Below are 22,012 nucleotides of genomic sequence, written 5' to 3'. Positions count from 1 at the left end.
AGTTGCTTGGTCAGGCTGTGTGTCCTGTTTTTACCCTTCTATACATTAAAAACAAAGAATAAATTCAGTGTCCCACAAAGAAACACATGACCAATGTAAAAATTATGGGCATAGCAATCCTTTTTTGCAAAAAGGATCTACTGGAACCCAAATCTAGCTAGTGCATACATGTGTCGAAATGGCTTCCATGTTTTTTTTTTTTTTTTTGTTGTTGTTTTTTTTGGAGCCAAGGACCAAACCCAGGGCCTTGTGCTTGCTAGGCAAGCACTCTACCACTGAGCTAAATCCCCAACCCCGGCTTCCATGTTTTATTTTTGATGCAGGTGGAGACTTTGTTCTATCCCATGGGTGGGAGCTTGGCCTCACAGCCTGACATAATTGGTTACTCATCGAAGAGGCTAGCCAGAGGCTTAACGCTAAGGACACTGTCGGGACTCTGTACGTTCAATAGGAAAACCGAATCCCAACCGTTTCTCCCATTTATCCTCTGTTTTGCTCTCCATAGGGAAGGGCCGGTATGGAGAAGTGTGGAGGGGCAGCTGGCAAGGCGAAAATGTTGCTGTGAAGATCTTCTCCTCCCGTGACGAGAAGTCGTGGTTCAGGGAGACAGAATTGTACAACACGGTGATGCTGAGGCATGAGAATATCTTAGGTGAGTAAGGGGTGAGCTTTCACTAACTGGACTCCATGGAGATAAGGGCTGGCGCTTTCTCTCTCCCATTTGTCACATCTGAGGTGTAGAGTTCCATCTGGAAAACAACATGGCGGCCCTCAGCATGGATAGACTACTTAATTTTTTTGACAGATTTTTTTTTTTTTTTTTTTTGTTTAAGTCCGCACATAGGTTATGAGTTGCCCGCACGAGGGAAAGGAAATCTGTTGCAGGACCTTTTCCCTCTCGTATCAGCAGATGTGGTGCAGCGACAAAGCCCTGCTCTGCGCTCTGCATTGTTCACTTCAAGGCTCCTTGGGTGGTTCTGCTTGCCCCACCCTTCCTGAATATTTATTACTGGAATCAAACTAAGAAAGGTCTTTGGATTCTTTCCTAGAGATTCACAGCTCCCGGGGACGCGTAATTAGATGCACATTCCCTCAAACTAGGCATCATTTTTAAAGACCAGATTTACAGAGGGATTCAGCATACATTTTAATTTGAAAGCTCCTCGCATACTTCTGGGACTCACGAAGTATAGATGAATTTTCATCATCTCATCACGAAAGCTTAGCAGTGCTTAAGAAATATGCGAGGTGCCCACTACAGTCCTCCTATGGCAGTGGAGAAGGCCCATTGGCTTCCATGGTTTCAAAAGGCTTTGAGTGCGTTTCCATTGATACACGCATATGGTGAAGGCTGCCTAGAGTGGGTCTTGAGAAATAGAAGTGAAATCAGTGCAGAATTTCACTGTACGCTAAGCGTTGCTATAGCGTTGGCCACCTTGTGACTATTGGTTTACATCTGGGCATGGTACAATTCACTTCTATCCCATTCTATCAGTGTAGTATTTAAATGTGACCCAGGTTGTTGGTGGCGGATGATTGGATGGTTGTCCAAAGCTTTGGTGTAACAATATGGTGGTAATGTTCAATCTCAGGTACATTTAAAAGTGTCTTACTGGTTAAGGGCGCTGGTTGTGCTTACAGAGCTCCTGAGTTCTATTCCCAGCACTCGACATGGTATTAGTTTGTAATGCTAGTTCTTGGGGATCTGGTGACCACTTCTGGCTTCATAGGCATTGTGTGCGCGCACACACACACACACACACACACACACACACACACACACACACACACACACACAGGCATGCATATCAAATAAATCAATACCACATGCACTTCTCTATCCTCCGTCTCTGCCAGTTTCTCAGAATAGACTCTGTTAGTCCACCACACACCGCCTGTGCTGCACTGGGGGGTCTGTGTGTAATAGCTATGATGGCAGCCATTAACAACACTGGCAGGGAATGAATGTGCTGGATGGTTACTGTGCTGTGAGTTCTGCCGTTGTAGGTGCTTTATGTATGGACTCTCGGGTAATCCCCATTGCAGCCTTGGAGAGCAGGTATTCTTGTTTCCCCCTTTTCACTAACCAGATTACCAACGAGAGGCAAATACTAGAGCCTCATCTCATGGCACACAGCCTAACCCTTCACCATGGTTCCCTGCATGCTGTCTACAGGACAGCCATATCACTTTGCACTGGAGTTGTGTCTTAGATTACAGTCAGGGTAGGAGTTGGACATTCATCCACAGTCAAATTTGCCTTGAGCCTCCCAGTGTCCCTTCTGCCTCGGGAACAGACTGAGACCGAGTCAGAGATGACTGTTAGAAGCTATAATGCACAACAAGGGCTTGTCTTTAAACAGTGGAGTCACTACTAATGGGTAGACGCATGTACTCCTGAGAGGCATGTGGGGTCTTGAAAGTGTTTAAAGGAAGAGCCTTCTGCACCTGACAATCACAGTGGCATCTTTCTGAGCATTCACTGCCTTATCACTATAACCAAGGAGGCTGACTATCGTGGAGATCTCCCCCAGGGTCTTTTATTGCACTCCTTTAAAAAGATTTATGATACCATTTTATGCATTGTTTTTGAGACAGGGTCCACTGTATCTCAAGCCAGCCTCAAATTCACTGTGTAGCCAAGGGGGATCTTGAATTTCTGATCCCCCTCCTTTGGCCTCTCAAGTGTAAGAAGTACAGCTAGACGTGCCTCCATGCCTGCTTTATGTGGAACTGAGATCAAACCCAGGATGTCTTGTGTGCTAGTCAAGCCCTGTTCCTACTGTATCCCCAGTCCCAGTTTACGTGCTCGAAACATAACGTAGAACAGCGTTAAAGTTGGCATGGCCGTGCACTAATCACCACCATCCAACTTTAGAAGTGTCTTGTGCTCTTTTGTCTTACGTGATGGACTGGTAAGATGGCCTTGGGCTTGCTGTCCTTCAATTCCTGGGATCGCTGTGGTAGGGGAGACCTGACATCCACATGTTATTCTTTGACTTCCACCATGTGCCTTGGTGTACACACACACACACACACACACACACACACACACACACACACACTAACATTAAATGCAGTGATAAATGTAAATAAAATTCAAAATTGAAAGCACTACTATTGGGCGGCTGGGTGCTGTCTCAGTAGGTAGTGTCTGTTTATTTTGCAGGACTGACAGCCTGAGTTTGAATCCCCAGAACCCATATAAAAGCTATTCGAGAGTGCAGGCCCCTACTTGGAGATTGGAGATGGAAACAGGAGAATTGCTAGATGCCCATGGGCCAGCTAGCATTGTATACCCAGCAGTGAACAGCAAGAGCAACCATGCCTCAGATGAGGTGAAAAGTTAGGACAGACCCCCCAAGATTATTCTGTGACCGACACACATGCATCTGCTCACCTGTATACCCTTACATCCTGTACACACACACACACACACACACACACACACATACACACACACACACACACACACATGTGCATGCACAAGTATACACACAAGAGTACCGTAGACTATTTAATGTCACTGTTTCTTGAGACTACTAGGGAGGGAAGCAAACAGTGGTTGAAAATATAGAATTAAAATGTTCATTCTGTGTGCACTGTTCCCCTCCGTATACCTTTAGGATAACTGTCGTTGCCCTCATCTCATAAACAAGGAAAGCAAGATGGAGGTTTCAGTGCCTTGATCCAGGCTGGCGGAGCTAGTATGCAAACAGTGGTACGGCTTTAGGGTCCAACCACCTCCACACCTCACATCCTGGTGCCTCTGCTGGTCTCTGAGAGCATTACCACTGGAAACTTCCGGTTTCAGATCGGCTTTTAGTTCTTGAAGAGTTTGGGAGATGGCTGTGACAGAAATATTTGGTCCAATCAGCCTTCCCTTCCCTCGTACATTCCGTGGGTGTGTCCGAGTCCACACCTCCAGGCCCCTGCTCAGCTTTCATTAACCATGGACTGCTTCAGGCTCCAAACACAAGCATCCCAGAACAGTGCTTTTGGCACTGGGAAGCAAATGTACTTACCTGAATTTGAGGGGTAAAAAGTTGGAAAAAAAAATCCTGTTCATTTAAAAGTCCTGGTATATGTACAAGCACACACACAGGAGTCCTTCTTCCTGGCTTAGAAAATAAATTATTGGGATGAACAAAATCCATCTTTAAAGTCTGAGGGTCTAGTGGGATAGTAGAGGAGGGGGAGGACCTGGGAGGGGAGGAGGGAGGGGAAGTTCCGATGGGGATATAACTAACTAACTAAACTAAATGAATAAATTTATTAATCAAAATTAAACAAAATAATTAAGAGTATGTTTAAATGTCAAATATAACATTATTCACAGTGAAAGTGAAGTTCATCAAAGATTCATTTTCTACTTATTCATATAAAATAATAAGATCAAATAGAGTGAGACCAGGAGAGAGAGAGAGAAAGAGAGAGAGAGAGAGAGAAAGAGAGAGAGAGAGAGATCTAAGAGTCATAGGGAAGATGAGAACAAACAGAGCCTGTTTATTATCTATGATTATTGTTTTCTCAGAGGAAGAAATCGGTACTAGCGACTGCACAGTTCAGTTATATGTTAGCAGTTTGGTTTTGAGGGAAGTTAATACAGACCAAGAGCCCCATGACTACACTGTATATAAAAGCACCTTCCTGTCTTCCCGCATCTCTTAGTGTCTCAACCCACTTCGGGTCAAATTTACCTGTGACCTATGGATGGTAGCCTATTCCAATGTCTAATTTGAATTATTAAAATCATTTATTTTAGAGAAAATATTTAGACAGTACAGACGGTACAGCAGGCATGGCAGTAATGCCTCCCTGCTCTGAGGCATTTGGATTCTGGGTATTAGGCCCATGGTGCCTCTCTCATACGCACGCACGCTGTATGTAGTACTCACTTCCTGGTGAGATTTTCCCTCTTAGGGTTGACCGTTTCCAGCCTACAAGCATGATCCTTATACTTTTTACTATGTGGCCGATAAAGAACATCGCAAATGCGAATAACACGTGACTGGTTTAGTTTATTTCTTTACTTAATAAATCGATCATTTCATATAAGTTCACCTCTGTTTTATGCTGGAACAAATGTAAGCCGAGTAGATCATGGGGATTACCCGTAGCGCGTAAAAATCCACAGCCAAAGGCAAGAAGACAAGCATCTAGGTTTCAGGTTTGGTAGGGTTTGAGGGTGCGTAGCAAAGGCTTTGAAATTTTTATTACGGGTGAGCACAAAAGTATAAATGCTGTGGCTGTTCACGCTGCGTTAGGTGTTAAAAGGGTTACTTGTAGTGGAGATTGGAAGGGCAAGCGCATTGCGCATGTGCGGTTCGTTGGCCCCGCCCCTTTCAGGAGTATATGCTATTCTTTGTTGGCTTTGTAACTTAAATATTTCCTGTTCCACGTTAGGTCTGCTCCGAGACGATTTAGGGTCCTCAGAGTTACACGGTGGAGTTGTCACTGAAAATCCTGTCCTCCTCCTTTCCAGGTTTCATTGCTTCAGACATGACCTCCAGACACTCCAGTACCCAGCTGTGGCTCATCACGCACTACCACGAAATGGGGTCGTTGTATGACTACCTTCAGCTCACCACTCTGGACACGGTTAGCTGCCTTCGGATCGTGTTGTCCATAGCCAGCGGCCTTGCACACTTGCACATAGAGATATTTGGGACCCAGGGGAAGTCCGCCATCGCCCACCGAGATCTAAAGAGCAAAAACATCCTCGTGAAGAAGAACGGACAGTGCTGCATAGCAGATTTGGGTAAACTTAAAAAAAAAAAAAGTCTCAACTACCGCACTTACTAATGCCTCCCTCCAGTGTTTTAGTCAGTGGTACCTATTTCTCCTGCAAACATGTTGCACTGGGAAATTTCAAACATCCAGGAAGGCTGACTGTCATTCTAACCAGCAACTGTGTGTGTACCAGTTGTGTCTCCCCACAAATGTTTTAAGGTTCTTTCGGTCTTTACCACACGGTTCGTCTAACCCACCTATCAGTTCCTCTTCATATGTGTGAGCATTTCAAAGCCAGTTGCAGACAGAATTCTTCTCTCTGACAACATCAACATTCAAGACAATATAGCCTTAAGTAATGTCCCTGGTGTGTTCCTTCATTTTTCCCCCTTTCATTCTTTTTTTTTTTTTTTTTTTTTTTTACAATTTAAACATCATGAAACCCCCAAACCTCTTATTTTCTGAATTTTGACAAAAGCTGTAAATCCCAGTCCCTGTAGACGCCCCTATTACTCTTCAGAGTAAGCTCATCTGCTTGGCCCTGCCCAACCCTTACCAGCAATGAATACTGTTGCTTCCAGGATTCACGAACTTTTACGTGAAAGTGAGTGTGCGACTAAATATTTCAGGGAATGGTTTGCCTTAAAAATAAATTGGTCCTGAGGTCATCCTTCTTCTGTAGCCAATGTGGAGTTATCAGCTGGAAACAGTAGTCGGTGGGATAACTCACCCTTTGAGTGGGAGCCCCGCCACCCTCCAGGGTGTTGGGTCTGCTGATGGAGCTTCAGTGGTGCCACAGATGAGAATGTCCTCGTGAACAGTAGCAATTCTGCAAAATAAAATCTGCCCCCAAGCCCTAGAAATTTGGCTGCATAATTGTGCTAATAAGAACTGCACGATGCTGTTTACTCGTTTTAATTGACCGGTGAGACCCCCTGATGAAGGTTTAGAGAGAACGAGGTTTAATCGTATAATGAGATTAATTTACTGTTGTTCGGTTTTAAAGACAGAGAATTTGACATGTTAGGAAGGTGCATTTCCTTTGAGGCCCTTTCAAATCTTTGCTCGAATGTTGAAGAATTATTTTATAGTGTTTTGCAAGGGTGAGAGTCTGGTCCGGAAGCTTTGCGAGGCTGTTCGAGCTGTGGGGAAGCAAATTTGTAAAACTTCTGTCATGCCTCCTAGAGTTAGGGCGATCCGTGTGTGAATCCTGCTGTTTACCGTGCGTTTCTGCATGTTTATTTACTTATGTGTTTACCTGGCTCAAGGGCTGACTACTACATTGTACACTCTCTCCAGGGGTCAAAAGATCTTAGCCAAGGAGGGCTCTAGTACTTAATGCCGTGCTTTAAACTTTTACCTTACCACTACCTTCATCATGATATAGTTACATTATAGTTACTCGCATAAGTCAACGACAACCATGCCCCACCCCACAGGGTTATGATAGGATTTGGGCAGTGCTAGAATGTTCTCCGATGACAGGACTCAGGTGTGGGCTGCTGTCATGGTCTAATATGACAGCTCTAGGCTGTGGTTTATGAGCCTGGATGAGGAGGGAGATGAGGGATTTTGCTGGTAAGTCCAGCTAGTTAATGATTCAGCCACATTTCTTAGGCATGGGTCCTTCCAGCTAGGTTCATTAGTTGCTGTACAAACCGGTGCTACCTAGTCATTGGGGGAGACTGGTAATGTTGGGTAGGAAACAGCCCCTTTCCAGCTTTAAGTTGCATATAGTTTTTCATGGCTTACCCAGAAATTAAGTACCACCCCCATTAGCAACAGTGTTCTGTTTGGTGCTGCTAAAAGAACTATATCTGGTTGATTTTGCTAACAGTTTGTTATAAAATATTTAAGCATACACATTTTAATTAGGTTTTTTCTTTTTAAAAATAAAAATATGAAAAATTTAAAAATAAAAATTTGCTAGCATATAAGAGAAAACATCATCACATAAGAGGTTTGAAGAAATATTATAATGGCTCCTAGACTGAAATTTGAGAGTTTTGTCACATTCTCCTTCAGTGGTTGTATATTTTTACTGGTTTTTGGAATGTGTGAGAGACATTATAATACTTTGCTTTCCCAAATAATAGTTCAGCCAGTTTGTAAATTGCATTTTTTTCTTTATTGTGATAACTACCTTATACTAGGTAAGAGATTCTCTGTAAAACGTGATGCCTAGCATCTTAAGGTGGTTCTGTTTGTTTGTTTTGAGATATTGTCTCACTATTTAGGCCTAGCTGACCTGGAACTCAGTGGTCTTAAAACTTGTAGAAATTTTCCTGCTTCGCCTCCCGAGTGCTGGGATTGCGGTGCGGTGCGCGCTGATAAACTGTTGGTCATAATCATTTGCAGCCTGGGCTGTAGCCAAAGCAGCCAGTTCCAGTGCAGTGGATCACATGGTCCTTGGCTGCAAGCTTCAATGCCCCACATACTGGCCTCTCCAAGGGGCTATTTCCTGGCATCTTAGTATAATGAGCGAGCCAAAGAAAACAGTCAGGAAAACTTTGATTCTTCCTTTTGTGTCTTTGTTTTAAATATGCACTTGCTCAGACTTTATTAGTCCAGCCCAAAATTTAGGCAGCTGCCATGACTGTGTCTGTTTCAATGGCATCTGTACAGCGTTCTAATATTTTTAGTGTAGTTCTAGGAATGGCAGAGGATCGTGTGTGTGTGTGTGTGTGTGTGTGTGTGTGTGTGTGTGTGTGTGTGTGTGAATGATTTGGAAAATGTGCACAAATGGTCAAATCAGAGAAAGAGGAACCAGCCTGCTTTAGATGAAGGCAGTTGCTAAAATCTTTGCTCAGTCTGAAGGTTGGGTTGGCGTGTGCTCTCTGGCCTGGTAAGGAGTCGCGTGTTCAAAACTCCCGCCCGAAGAGTTCATTCACTGCAGATAAACTGGCAGGATTTCCAAGGCGCCTTTGGATCACACGGTTTGCAGGGGCATGGTCCTGCCTGGCACTGTATTGAGTGTTATAGCAATCATTTTAAGACGGTCTATTTATGCATCGAATAAATAATTCCATCCTTAAGTAAGCCATATACAAATCTGTCTTTCCCCCCGTGGCTAGTGGGGAACGCGCAGGTCTCTTTAATTGACTGAGAAATTCAGAAATAAGCCATGGTTTAAGTGCTTTGGAACCATTTAACGAGAGAGATGCACTCTGAATCAGGGTTCAGCCAATTGCTGTCTGTTCCCATGATTCCAAGGGAAGGCCCATGGGTTCAGCCTGCCTGATTGCTCTGGCTGTCTCTTTGGGGATACAGCAGAACCTATCCTAGCTTGCCCTTTTTGGAACAATAAATTACCTCAGGTGTTTGGTCTCATGCTCTCAAAAATTTGTGCTAGGAGGCAAGAGGGAGAAGTGGTGGACTTCGAGAGTTTAATTTGCTGAGTTTTAAGCCACAAAAGTTCACATGTAATGTGTGGGAGCCTGTTTTTCCATGCACTTCAAACATGGACTCATATTGCTTTAGTATTTTGGTCTGCCATTTAGAAAAGCCTTTATCGTGTAGAGCTTCATATATTAACTTCATAGCCTCATAATCTGCCTTAAATTAGTCCTTGTTCCTGTTCTAGTTCCCAAAGTCCCAAGTAATCCTGGGGATATTCAGGACAGTCTAGGTGTACCGGCAGTGACGCACGTACCACCAGAGGGCGCTTTTGGTTGGGGTTGTTTTAAATTCTGTCAGGTGCCCTGTAGGAGAAAGGCAGTAGCTAAACACCCTGTTGTCTTTTTCCCTTTAGGCTTGGCAGTCATGCATTCCCAGAGCACGAATCAGCTTGATGTGGGAAACAACCCCCGTGTGGGGACCAAGCGCTACATGGCCCCTGAAGTGCTTGATGAAACCATCCAAGTGGATTGCTTCGATTCTTATAAGAGGGTCGATATTTGGGCCTTTGGCCTCGTTCTGTGGGAAGTGGCCAGGAGGATGGTGAGCAATGGTAAGTGCCTGATGCTACCTTTGTCCACAGTCTCTTGATGCTGCATGGTCAAAAGGCACAGGGGAATACGGAAGCCGCGTCGTTCCTTGTATCAGATCATACTTGTGGGACTTACGGTGGGCTAAGTGTGTAATGGCATTCTGTTCAAAATGTGTGAGAGGAAATGACAACTGAAGAACTATTTTTTTCTCTTGGTTTTTGTTTGGGTCTCTTGCTCCTTATTTCCTTCCCTGCTCTAGCTTTCTTCTTGCTGTCCTTCTGTCTTTGTTCCTCATGAGCTGGATTTAACTTAAGAGGAATGCTGGGCTCTTAAGGAAGCACCCTGCTGTTCAGAAGAACTCTTTTCTTCTTCTTACTGGATTACTGAGAAAAGTCTGTTTCGCTTCTACATTTGGAAGGCATTCAGTACTCTTTGAAGGAGTCAAATTTAAGTTCAAGGGTAGCTGTTCTTGATCTGTTTGAGTGATTTTAAGGAATGGTGTTGTCTTAGCCAATAGGAAAGCATTTGTCAACCACCCACCCACCCACCCACCCGCCTTTCTTCCCTCCCTCCCTCCTTCTCTCCCTCCTCCTTTCCTTCCTTCTTCTTTGGAGGCAGGGACTCATTTTGTAGGTCACACTAGCCTGGAACTCACTGAGATCTGACTCTCTCTACCCGCAGGCAGGTACTAGGATTGGAGGCGTATTGTTTGTCATGGTTTTTAGCCCATGCCTCTCGAAGCTAGCTCTCCCTCATGTCTGTCCCTGAGGGACTTGAGTGAACCTCACATAAGGAACACCAGTTCTTACTCTGTCAGCTTAGGGAGACCCTAAGAACCCAGAATGATTTCTATAGCAGAATCCCTTGAGTTAACTCGATGAACTTCGCATATCTAGAAACTATAGCTGCAAAACTATCCCGTGAAAAGAGAAGAAAACGATGCCTAAACTTTTGTTCATTTTTCAAGAGCCATTTTGAAAACCACTGGGATTCCCAGATCTGAAATCTTCTAGAAATAAGATGTGAAATCTTAACATCTGTGCCACACTTACCATCCACCGATTGCTTTTTCCCGAGGACTGAGATTTGTAGAGTAATTATAACCTTTGTGACTAACACAAGAGGTTATGGGGCGGCTAGAGGGATGGTTCAGAGGTGAAGGCATTGGCTGCTCTTCCCAAGGAGCCAATTCCCAGCAACCATATGGTGGCTCACAACATCTACAATAAGATCTGGTGCCCTCTTCTGACCTGCAGACCTACAAGGAGGCAGATGTCTATACATGATAAATAGATAAATCTTTAAAAAAAAAATAGAGGTTCTGGGGAGGAAATGGAGTTAGTAATCTGATACAGTTTAAGTAGCTGAAGTTGGTATGTCTTCATGAAAGGGCTTCCCATGACTTCCGTGTGTCTGCTTTGAACACACCCCCTATGGACATTTTGGCAAGTGTTTCAGATTAGACAGCCACGAACCATAACTTGACAGATCTCTTTCATGGAGCCACGCACATTTTCTGGTAATCGTTTCTCAATCCACCGCCTCTCAGTTGGTGCCATCGAGGCACTTGAGACCCGGTTTGCGACAGAGGGATTGCCTGGCTGGTTTATAAAGTTCTGAACTTTGCCTGAGATTGCACGTGGGGCTTCATTGCTTCACCCCAGTCATCTGTGTCCGCCTGAGAACTGAGGGGGAAAATCTGACTCTGCTTGGATTATCCTAACGAGGGCATTTACCGGATCGGTGCCAACAGAAGCCATGCAATGGAGTCTTCCCCCTATGAAGAGGAAGCTGGCGTCCGTAGACCTGAGAGACCTGAGCAGGAGGTGGTTTCCAGGTTTGGGGGTGCAGCTGAGAGCCAAGCGGGCTGCTAGGCTGGAACATGTGCTGTGGACTTTGTGAGAGTGTGTCACAGATGTGCCCCGTTTCAGTGTCGCAGGCGTCAACCCAAATGGCTTGAAAGATCAGCCGTGATTAATGGTAGTCAGTTTGAAGTTAGAGTCATCTGCTTAAAACTCAGCCAAACAAATGTTAGTTTGCTTGCTTAGATCCTGTGATTAAGGTTATTTTGGGGAAAAGAAGAAAAAAAAACCAACCGTGGATGGGAAACTGTTTTGGTTGTTTTTGTGATTTATTGGTCTCTTCTTTGCATCATGGTTTGGGCGGCTAGCTATTTCCTAAGACGCCGTGGGCTGAGCTTCGGTTCTATGACATGCTTTGGATTTTTTTTTTAAGGGGAGATAAGGGTATCTTGTCTCTCATTTTAAAGTAAGCCTTACTTTCTGACAGTGACTAAATCGATCTTTCTCTACTCCCTCTTCTCCCACGAGTATTCACATGCACATCACACACACACACACACACACACACACACACACACACACACACACACACACACACACTGGCTTGTCTAAACTCAGACTTGAAACCAACCAGGGCTTCTTGAAAACCTGTTTTATTTGAACTACTACTAGTCCCAGACAGGAAAAGGCGGGAAGAAAGAAGAGTCGGAGAAATGGCGTCTCCCTACCCTGCTCCTAGCGTTTCCTGCTCCACGCTCTTGAAACTTGATTACCGTCTTCCTTGTATTTGACCCTTAACGTTACTCTCTGCTCCTCCTATTTTAAGTGATCGCACGGTAGTTTATTGATGTAACCATCCCCAGATTGTTAGACATCCCGTGTCTCCCATTTTGAGGCCCGTGGTAGACACTTTTGTGCATGAAACTTTCCACTTGGGGAGTTTAATTACTCATCTTAAGAGAAGTAGACTTAATAGGTCAGAATATGGATGTTTTTACGGCTTGGCACACAGTGCTAAATTGCTTTCCATAAGGGTTGCCCTAATTTACAGTTTTTCCTTCACCCCAGGGTGCGATGTACCTATTTCCCTTTCTTATCACCTTTAGGAACTGTCATTAAAATAATATATATTTTTTGAAATTATTGTGTATAAAATGTACTTCCATTTAAATATATGAACATCTCACATTAAGAAGGTTATTATAATTATATATCCTTTGAGTTTCTGAGTCTATTATAAAAATTGATGACCAGATAAGTTCTCTTGGAAGCAGCGTATCCTCAGGTGAACTATGAGCATAAAAATATGTCATATTTTGTACTTTTATTAGAATTTTACGTTTATTTCCTTCTAGTAATAAACCTCATGCTGTTTCTGTACAGGAAATGAGACTCCAGTTCATTTTCATGGTCAAGAATTTCTCAGTAGTATCTTTTTGGAATTCACTGATGCTGGTACTTTGACATCGAGAGTTTGGAGTTTTTAGGAAAGAGTGGGGTGTTCCCACCTTTGCCGTGTGAGTTTCTGTATGAACTAAAGGCCACAGGGGCTTGCTTAGGTTAACAGTTTGTTAATTCAACCCCGGAGTTCTGAGGCAGGAGAATTTGATGTCCGGGTTTTGAGTGTGCACATTTGACTAGAGACATCCTGAGCAGGCAGATGCCAGCAAGCATCTGTGGTCTGTCTGTCTAGAGCATCTGTAGAGGGCAAAGCTGCGTGTCTCTGTGGCATTTGTTGGTTTCACAGCTTCCTGCTGTGTGTATCTGTTTTCTGATGTCAGGAACCAGGGTTCTCAGGCATGGTGCACAGAAGCCAACGTAGGTGGATCCCTCAGAGTTCTGCATCTCTGATTCTAGGCCTGCTGGGGCAGGAGAATAAAAACAAACAAACAAACAACAACAAAACCAGGCTCTCATATTATATGATGACACTATTTTCTAGATTTGTTTCACCGTTGAGAAAATACCGATAGTAGTACCAAAAGGTCATGGTGGTTTGATGAGATGATGTCAGTAAAGCAACTATTATTTGCCTGCTGTGAAAGGAATACGCTGACTAACATTTTTTGGTTCCTTTCTTTTTTTTTTGGTTCTTTTTTTCGGAGCTGGGGACCAAACCTAGGGCCTTGCGCTTCCTAGGCAAGCGCTCTACCACTGAGCTAAATCCCCAACCCCTTTTGGTTCCTTTCTATTGGAAATAGGTTTCTAAGAGCTTCTAGATCTTCGACCCTTCCCACCTCTCGCTGTCTACCTCTTCCCCCATGCCCCGTGTGACTTGTGTTTGTGCATTTCCCTGCCTACGGGAAGGCTCTGGAGGACCACTCTTCTTTCCCCCACTTTAACTATTTTGTGATAAAATCCATGTTCCAATGTGCCAAAACCCCTATTGTATCACAGGAAGAAAAAAAAAAAAAAAACACCCTTGCTGGCCAAGCTGCATTTCTCATGAGGTGGGGAGTAGGAAACACTTGTTAGAGTAAACGTATGTTTGGCACCCGCAGTTTGGGAAGCTTCTCCTAATGAATCCTTGAGTTTGCCAGGGAGCCGCACGTGTTTCTGTTCCTAAGCACAATGGCTTGTGTACGGGAGCCATGACAATGCGAGTTGTCCCATGCTTCAGGATGTGGATTCGATACCTCAGCCTGTGCTAGGGTCTGAACAGATGAACTGGCAGAGGAAAAAGGTTCAGCGTCATTAATTTGAAAGTTTTTATTCAGTTGTTTATTTTAACCTTTAGGGAAGTGGCTGGGGATAGGAATGTGGAGGCGAGGTTGGAGGAAGGATTATTTCTGTTCCTGCGATCTCCTGGAATTTCATGTCCCTAATTTGGGGATACCAAGCAGAGGAGGACTGTCAGTTGTCCTCAAGCCGCAATAACATGAAGTCATCAGAACTTTATGAGGAGCGGTTTTGTTTGGTGTCCTTCTGACTTTCCTCTAAGACAAATATCTGTGTCTTTAACCTTGTAACAGTCCCAGGCTTCAGTGCATGGCCCCTCTTGAGAGGCTACCACGGTTCTAGAACACTCCGGCTGTCTGGTGCTTTGGTCTCTCCGTTTGAGGTAGGGTATGCAACTCTCAACTGAGGAACAGCCATGAAGCTATCGTAGACTGCCTTCTCTCCCTCTGACAATATAAGATAATATTTTAGCTATGCCTAGCTACACGGTACCTTATTATAAGCTTTTGGCTTTTGCGTCTTACCTCTATGAGACTGGGGTTGGACTTTGATGCCTATGGCTCTGTAAGCCCATGAGTGGCAGTAAAGGTAGGTGGTGGGGTCATGACACAGCCTTCCCTTCCCTCGCATGGCACAGAGCTGTGCTTCCTCTACCTGCCTTCAGGACTGTTGGCTGTGGCTTCCTGATCCTGTCTCCATGGCTCAGGACCATAGTCCCTTAACCACAACTGAGAGATCCCCAGAGCTTTGGAATCCAAAACTTCTTCCTTGCTTGTTTGGCAACGAGGCTGGGTGACATACTGACCAGTCCTATCCATTTATGTCTTGGCCGTCTTTTATGTGTGCCGTGATAGTAAAGTATTTTGACATTGCGCTATGAGGCATGGTAGATTAAGTAACAGAAATACTACTGAATGTCCTGCTGTGAACCCCATCACGCCAAGATTCATCCATAGAGACACTCCTTCATGGTTTGTCTGCATATCAAAATGCAACTTCTACTGGTGTCATTTTTTTCTTTCATATTCTTGGATCCTCTCCTCTCCCCTCCCCTCCTCTCCCCTCCTCTCCCCTCCCCTCCCCTCCCCTCTGCTCTCCTCTCTTCTCTCTTTCCTTTTCTTCTCCATTCCGCTTTTCTTACTCCTCATTTTCCTTCCTTCCTTCCTTCCTTCCTTCCTTCCCTCCCCCCCTCCCTTCCCTCTTCTCCCTCCATCCTCTGTCCCTCCGTCCTTCCTTCCTTCCCTTCCTCTCTCTGTCCCTCTCTGTCTCTCTCTCTCTCTCTCTCTCTCCTTTCTTTCTTTCTTTTTCTCTTTCTTTCTTCTCACGTTGGTATCCCTAACTGACCTGGATTGGCTATGCAAACCAGATGAACTCTGTGTACTAACCTCTGTGTGGGTGTGGTCTAAGGCCTCTGTGATAGAATCTCCAGGGAGCTCTTGTTTCTGGACACAATGGTACTTAGAACTTTCTAGAGTGTGTATTGTGGGCATTGTTGGGTGATTTGCGCATGAGCTTTGTGATATACATTTTAAAGATTTAAGAAATCTATGGCACGATAGCTGAGGGCCTTGCTTCGAGAGAGCCATGTAGCCTATTAGAGTTAAGGTTATTGGGAAAGATAGATTCACCCCGAAGAAATGAAACTTCCCATTAGACATATGTACTCCTGGGGGCGGGGTAATGGCACACAAACACCAATCATATAAATTAATTACACATGCCCAAAGCTGTGGGGGAAGAAGTTATGAAGAATCACTCTCATCTCTTTCCCGTGTCCCTTTGAGTCAGCAGCATCCTCGACTGAAAGACAAAGGTTGTGTATTCTTTCCCTGAGCACTGTCTGAGGTCACCTCTTCTCTGAATTCCTCTTATCATTTGCTCCAATCACTATCTTTGCTGTTATCATTGTCCTTGTCCCACTCACATGGCACTTGAGGTATTTTGTATCTGTTCTCATCATCCGTCTGCTTGTTTTGAGACAGCATCTCACTATGTGGCCCTGACTAGCTGTGCAAACCCAATTGGCCTCAAAGTCTCAGGTTGGCCGCCTATGCCTCCAGGGTGCTGGGATTCAAAGACAGCACCCTTAGTTGCCTCCCTCAAGTCTTGGTAGCCTCTTTGCTGACTCATGCCAACGATCATCCAGTTCTAATCCGTAGGGCTTACAATTCACTTTTTTTTTCTTTTTTGGCTTGGCCAACCAGAGTGTCACATATAGTCAGAAGTTGAGGAACAGTTGTAAGCCAATCACTCTCAGGGTGTACAGCATTTCCATCACATGGCCCATCCACAACCATGGCCTTTCCTCATCCATTCTACCACACACACCAGTTCCCTTCACAAGGGGCTTCTCTCTTTATTCCAGCATGGGAAGCTCTTCGTAATTCTTCTCCTTGCTTCATCAACTCCTTCGACCTGGAAAACACCCTCTTCTGGGTAGTTTTTCTTTTCCTAGCCTCTGCTCTGCCTCACAAATTACTCATCTGCCTAGCCGCCATGCTCTGAGTTCTGAAACTCTTTGCCTGCACGACACCCAGTTTCTAGAAACCACTTAGGGAACTGTGCTATCTGTTTTTCTGAGCTCTGTTCCATTGCCCCTATCTCTACTGTTAGTTGCTAATTCTCCTTTCATCCATCTTTCTCTTTATTTTGTTGTTCATCGCCAACACCACATCTTTTTTTCTTTTTTTCATTTCTGTATCCCTCCTGCCAGACTTCATATACAGGTTAGGGCATCAAATGACGGTTGAATCGACTTAGGAGCTAACAGGTAAATGTAAGAGAATTTCCCCCTTCCGAGTAAAAGTAAATGGAGGGGCGAAAAAGTGTTGAGGGAGCTGGGAAGACAGTTCAGTGCTTGCACGAACGTGTGACATCGATCCCAGGACACTGTAGAGAAGCTGGGCATGATGGGATCCCAATGCTGGGAAGCAGTGACAGGAAGGGCTGTGGAGCTTGCTAGTCAGCCAGCCTCCTCTACGGTCAAGCTTCAAGTCAGCGAGAAACCCTGTCCCAAACAAAACAAAACAAAAAAAGAGGTAGATGGCTCCCAAATAATGTTACCTGGGTTGACTTGTAGTCCAAGACAAATGCCCGCCCCCATACACATATGTATGCACAGAGACACACCAACAGACAAACGAACGTCAGTTTTGAAGTACTTTTGTGCGAGATTTATATTATCTAAGGCAAAAAGAGAGATGCTGTCCTCTACGAGGTAGTGGTCTTCCTCAGCATTTAGCAAGGCATTCCACTCATAATAGATACAAAGCACTTTGGGCCAATAAAAAAAATGGCTTTTCTTTACCAACGTTGAGTTTTCACCAAAAGAACGTTGCAGTTTAATCTCAGAATATTTTTTAATTAGTTTTGTTTTGTTTTGGTTTTTTTTGAGGGTCAGATGGAAACAGTGAGGGGGAGCCTATGGTTGAAGAAAGAGAGGCATGGCCTAGTTTTCCATGCACAATGAATTAAATGCTGTTTTGTTTGAAAACCTAGATTCCTTTTGCCAACACATGGCATTATTAAATAAAAGAACTAGAACCACAAGGGGACCGGGTTTTGTGAGGCAGTGCTCATTGTTGCGCTTGGTATCTCTTGTGCTTTTAAATATCCACCTATCTTTGATGTGTGTGTGTGTGTGTGTGTGTGTGTGTGTGTGTGGGGTGTGTGTGTGTGTGTAGGGGGTTAGAGAAAAATCTAACTTTCTATTACTCATATGCACATAAACCTTTTTGGTGCTATGGTCACGTTCCCTCCAAATAGCTGGCGATTATAGCTACATTTTAAAAGCATTAAGCCAGGCTCTGGAGTACATCCCCATGGTCTTGCTTTCTGTTTCCTGTGACTGTAAGCAGCCCAACAAAGGATGGAAATTCTTTTTTAACCTTGATGCACAGTTGTGTTTGGGATGGTTTATTTCCGAGTATTGCAGAGTGAAGACATTTTTGTTTGAATGTGTCCAGGGATCCTTACAAGAGACTAGGTGAGATTCCGCGGCAGAGTAGCAGCGACCTTTTGAGAACAGTGGTTTGTGCCACTTAAGAGCTCTTGGTATTTGCCCAGAAAAGGTTTTAGTCAGGATCCACATCTCAGTTGCGATTATACAAGGTGGCTATATTGTTCAGAGTTAACAAAGTGTCAACTTGAATTTTTAAGATACAATTTAGACTAACTTTCCATTTTAAAAATAAATGGAGTTTGTAAGGTTTCGAAACTCTGTAGTATTTCTAGAACAGATGCTCCTCATCTCTGAGCTTCTGCATAAGTGGTTTGTATTTATGTGAAATTGGTGAGAATGGATTCTCGCTAATCTCTGTGACAAATGAAAAGGGGATTGAGGCTTTTTTAGGGGGCTTGCAAGAATGGAAAAGCTTAATTATACCTTTAACTCACAGCCTCCTTCTGGCCTCTACAACAGCCCGCTGTTTGTCTAGGAATAGAAGTAAGCTGCGTGCAAGAGAGAAAAGGGCTGGCAGTGGAGTTAGTCACTGACCACATTGTTGATGAGGGAAATCAAGTGATAATTTCCCTGGTTTCCTGTACGTAAGAGGACCGGGTCACTTTGCTAATCCCATATGGCTAAGTTTTACTTGGATCTGTGAATTTTGCTGTTAATAGACAGGTACTGATAATACCTGCAGAAGCCACCAGACAGACAGTTGGGCCTGGTAGTTGAGGACATGCCTGTGTGAAGAGAGAGTGACTGGGGAAATGAGGACCTCAGATTACATTATTATAACAGGGGTTTTGCTTTTGTTTTTTTTAACAAAATAATTTCCTAACAAAAAAAGGTAATTTGGGTGATGGTCTTGATTTCTTTATTTGCCTCTAGGTGTTTGCAGGTATTTCTTTAAATATTTCTTTATTTTATTTTATGTGTATGAGTATTTTGCCTATATGTATGTCCCTGATGCCTTTGGAGGTCAGAAGAGGGTATGGGATTCCCTGGTACTGAACATAGAGGCAGTTGTGAGCTCTTTATAGACACCGTCGGAGTGGTTCGTTAGTACTTGTAATCCAAGAGGATTGTACATCTTCGGATGTAGGGTCTATTTCCTGCAGGATATTTATTTGTTGCCTAGTTCTCAACTTATTTTAGGACATGCCTGGAGTTTCCAAAGCTGCCTTGACTTAGGAGCAAGGAGATTGTGCTTTCTCCCCCACATTCTAACCCCTGACAAACAGCAGGGACCCCTGGGGGGATGCGGACTCTCCTACTAACCCTAACTGCTTCTTGTCTTGAACACAGGTATAGTGGAAGATTACAAGCCACCATTCTATGATGTTGTTCCCAATGACCCAAGTTTTGAAGATATGAGGAAAGTTGTCTGTGTGGATCAACAGAGGCCAAACATACCTAACAGATGGTTCTCAGACCCGGTAAGCATACCAGGTTGCTAGCTTTAGAGTTCCTCCCAGCATTTGTGAGCTTACTCTCTAGTTCTTCCCAGCTTCTAGCACCTGTATGATCCGGACTATACATCGATTTTTCTCCTTCACAGTTTTAAGTAGGGCCCTAGAGCCCAAGCAGGCTTAATTCTTGACAAAGCACAATCTGGTAGGTGTTGCTAATGAGTGACAGTATTCCCGTGAGTGTCCATGTGTGACCGGTGTCAAGCATGGGGTGACTCATTGCCCTAAAGCTTCAACTGCATGTGTGAGTCAGGAGACTTGAGGTGGCTGTGACTAACTCTTGACTCTCACTGCTTCCCTGAGATTCTAAAAGCTGCTCAATGCTGAGAAGCCTGAACCATTGCTCGTAAGCAGTGGCACACTTAAGACCCCTAGAAGTGATACGGTTTGCAAATGTACTCACATCTCTGTGAATAACACTCTTGACCCTGGTCTCACACGGACACTTCACATGAGTACAGTCACTCATTAGCAACACCTACCAGATTGCGCTTCTTCAACAATCACGCCACTTTCCAAACCTATTCGCTTGGGGCTCTAGGACCCTCCATAAAACTGTGAAGGAGGAAAAATAGTTAGTAAAATTACTTTTAGCAGCCAGGAGACCCAAAGGTGGTCCGACGTGGCCAGTTGGTGTGACCTCTGTTTTCTCTCCACAGACATTAACTTCTCTGGCGAAGCTGATGAAAGAATGCTGGTACCAGAACCCATCCGCCAGACTCACAGCTCTACGTATCAAAAAGACTTTGACCAAAATTGATAACTCCCTAGACAAATTAAAAACTGACTGTTGACATTGTCACCGATATCAAGAAGGAGAGTCAATGCTGTCATTGTCCAGCTGGGACCTAATGCTGGCCTGACTGCTTGTCAGAACAGAATCCATCTGTCCCCCTCCACCCCCACTCCCGAAGTGGCTGCTTTGACAAAAGCAGATGTCTCTTCCCAGCCATGTTCCGGGGGAGACACCAAAACCACCCTAACCTCGCTCAGAAACTGTGACTCGAGCACTTGATGAACTGTTCACACCGCAAAGACTAACGGTGGGCAGGTATGGTTGCAAGGGGGAGGGAAGTGGAGGAGCACAGAGAGATCCTGCAGGAGATCTGGGCATTAGGACAGTGGCTCTTTGCGTATCTTCCACGGGTCTCCTAGACGCGCCCCACGGGAAACTCAAGGAGGCGGTGAATTCGTAATCAGCAATATTGGCTGCGCCTACTCTTCTCTGTTGCACTAGGAATTCTCTGCATTCCTTACTTGCACTGTCGCCCTTAATCTTAAAAGACCCGACTTGCCAAAACATTGGCTGCCTACTCCACTGGCCTGTCTCTGGACAATAGGAATTCAATCTGGCGAAACAAAAATGTAATGTTGGACTTTGCTGCATTTTACACACGTGCCGATGTTTACAATGATGCAAACATTAGGAATTGTTTAGACACAACTTTGCAAATTATTTATTACTGGTGCACTTAGCAGTTTTTGTTTTTTTGTTTTTTGGTTTTTTTTGTTTTGTTTTGTTTTTATATATAAAACTGCCTCGTGCGTATGTTAAAGCTTATTTTTATGTGGTCTTATGATTTTATTACCGAAATGTTTTTAACACCCGATTCTGAAATGGATGTGTTCTTTTATTATCAGTTAAATTCACATTTTAAATGCTTCACATTTTTTTTTATGTGTGTAGACTGTAACTTTCTTTTCAGTTAGTATACAGAACGTATTTAGCCATTACCCATGCAACACCACCCAATATATTACTGATTTAGACGCAAAGATTTCAGTAGAATTTTAGTCCCAAACGCTGTGGGGGGGAAATGCATCTTCTTCGGAACTATCCATTACGTGCATTTAAACTCTGCCAGAAAAAAAAATAACTATTTTGTTTTAATCTACTTTTTGTATTTAGTAGTTATTTGTATAAATTAAATAAACTGTTTTCAAGTCAAATGGTGATTTTTTTTTTTAAATGTATGAAAAAGATCTTTCCAATCTAATGTGCCTTCATTTGGGAATAGTAGAGACACAAGACAAATTTGAAAATTGAGTTTGCTTTCCAAAGGCAGGGTGAAGAGCCTGGGGATCTATGGGGCCTGCTCACAGCTTGAATCCAACATCAGTCCCCGTGGCCCCATTCTTTTATGCTGGAGTTCCTTTCCTCGGGCTCTCTCACTTTCAAGTGTATGTTTAGACATCTCTGCTTGTTTTTCCCACCAGAGACTGGGAAAAGAGGAAGGCTATAGTTTAGTGCAGAGAGTCAGAGAGTACAGAGCCTTCCACACCACCATACTTGGGAGCCTGCCCCCTGCCCTCCACTTCCTTCTTTCTGTCTATAGCAACACTAAGAAGGTAGGATTTAGAGTAAGCAATGAAAGAGGGAGGGGGGATCTAGAAGGTTCCTCTGTAGGGGGTCAGTAACTTCGTTAGCATACATTTACTTGACATGTAGTGGAA

The 22,012-nt window shown here is 44.0% G+C and overlaps 1 protein-coding gene across 1 annotated transcript in view; it reads left to right on the top strand.

Moving 5' to 3' along the window:
* Acvr1 (activin A receptor type 1) overlaps window positions 1–21,508 on the top strand; it is a 69,568-nt gene extending 48,060 nt beyond the window's left edge. The window contains exons 6-10 of the mRNA XM_032903323.1: window positions 506–652; window positions 5,486–5,761; window positions 9,485–9,682; window positions 19,395–19,525; window positions 20,218–21,508. Coding sequence (XP_032759214.1) covers window positions 506–652; window positions 5,486–5,761; window positions 9,485–9,682; window positions 19,395–19,525; window positions 20,218–20,352 — 887 coding nt within the window. The 3' untranslated portion in view covers window positions 20,353–21,508. The remainder of the gene's footprint in view (window positions 1–505; window positions 653–5,485; window positions 5,762–9,484; window positions 9,683–19,394; window positions 19,526–20,217) is intronic.
* Window positions 21,509–22,012: the final 504 nt, after the last annotated feature.

This window comes from Rattus rattus, chromosome 5 (genome assembly GCF_011064425.1).
Source record: "Rattus rattus isolate New Zealand chromosome 5, Rrattus_CSIRO_v1, whole genome shotgun sequence".
In the NCBI taxonomy this organism is placed as follows: domain Eukaryota; kingdom Metazoa; phylum Chordata; class Mammalia; order Rodentia; family Muridae; genus Rattus; species Rattus rattus.
Note: the sequence above shows the minus strand (reverse complement) of the source record. Positions and strands in the feature narration are given on the sequence as shown.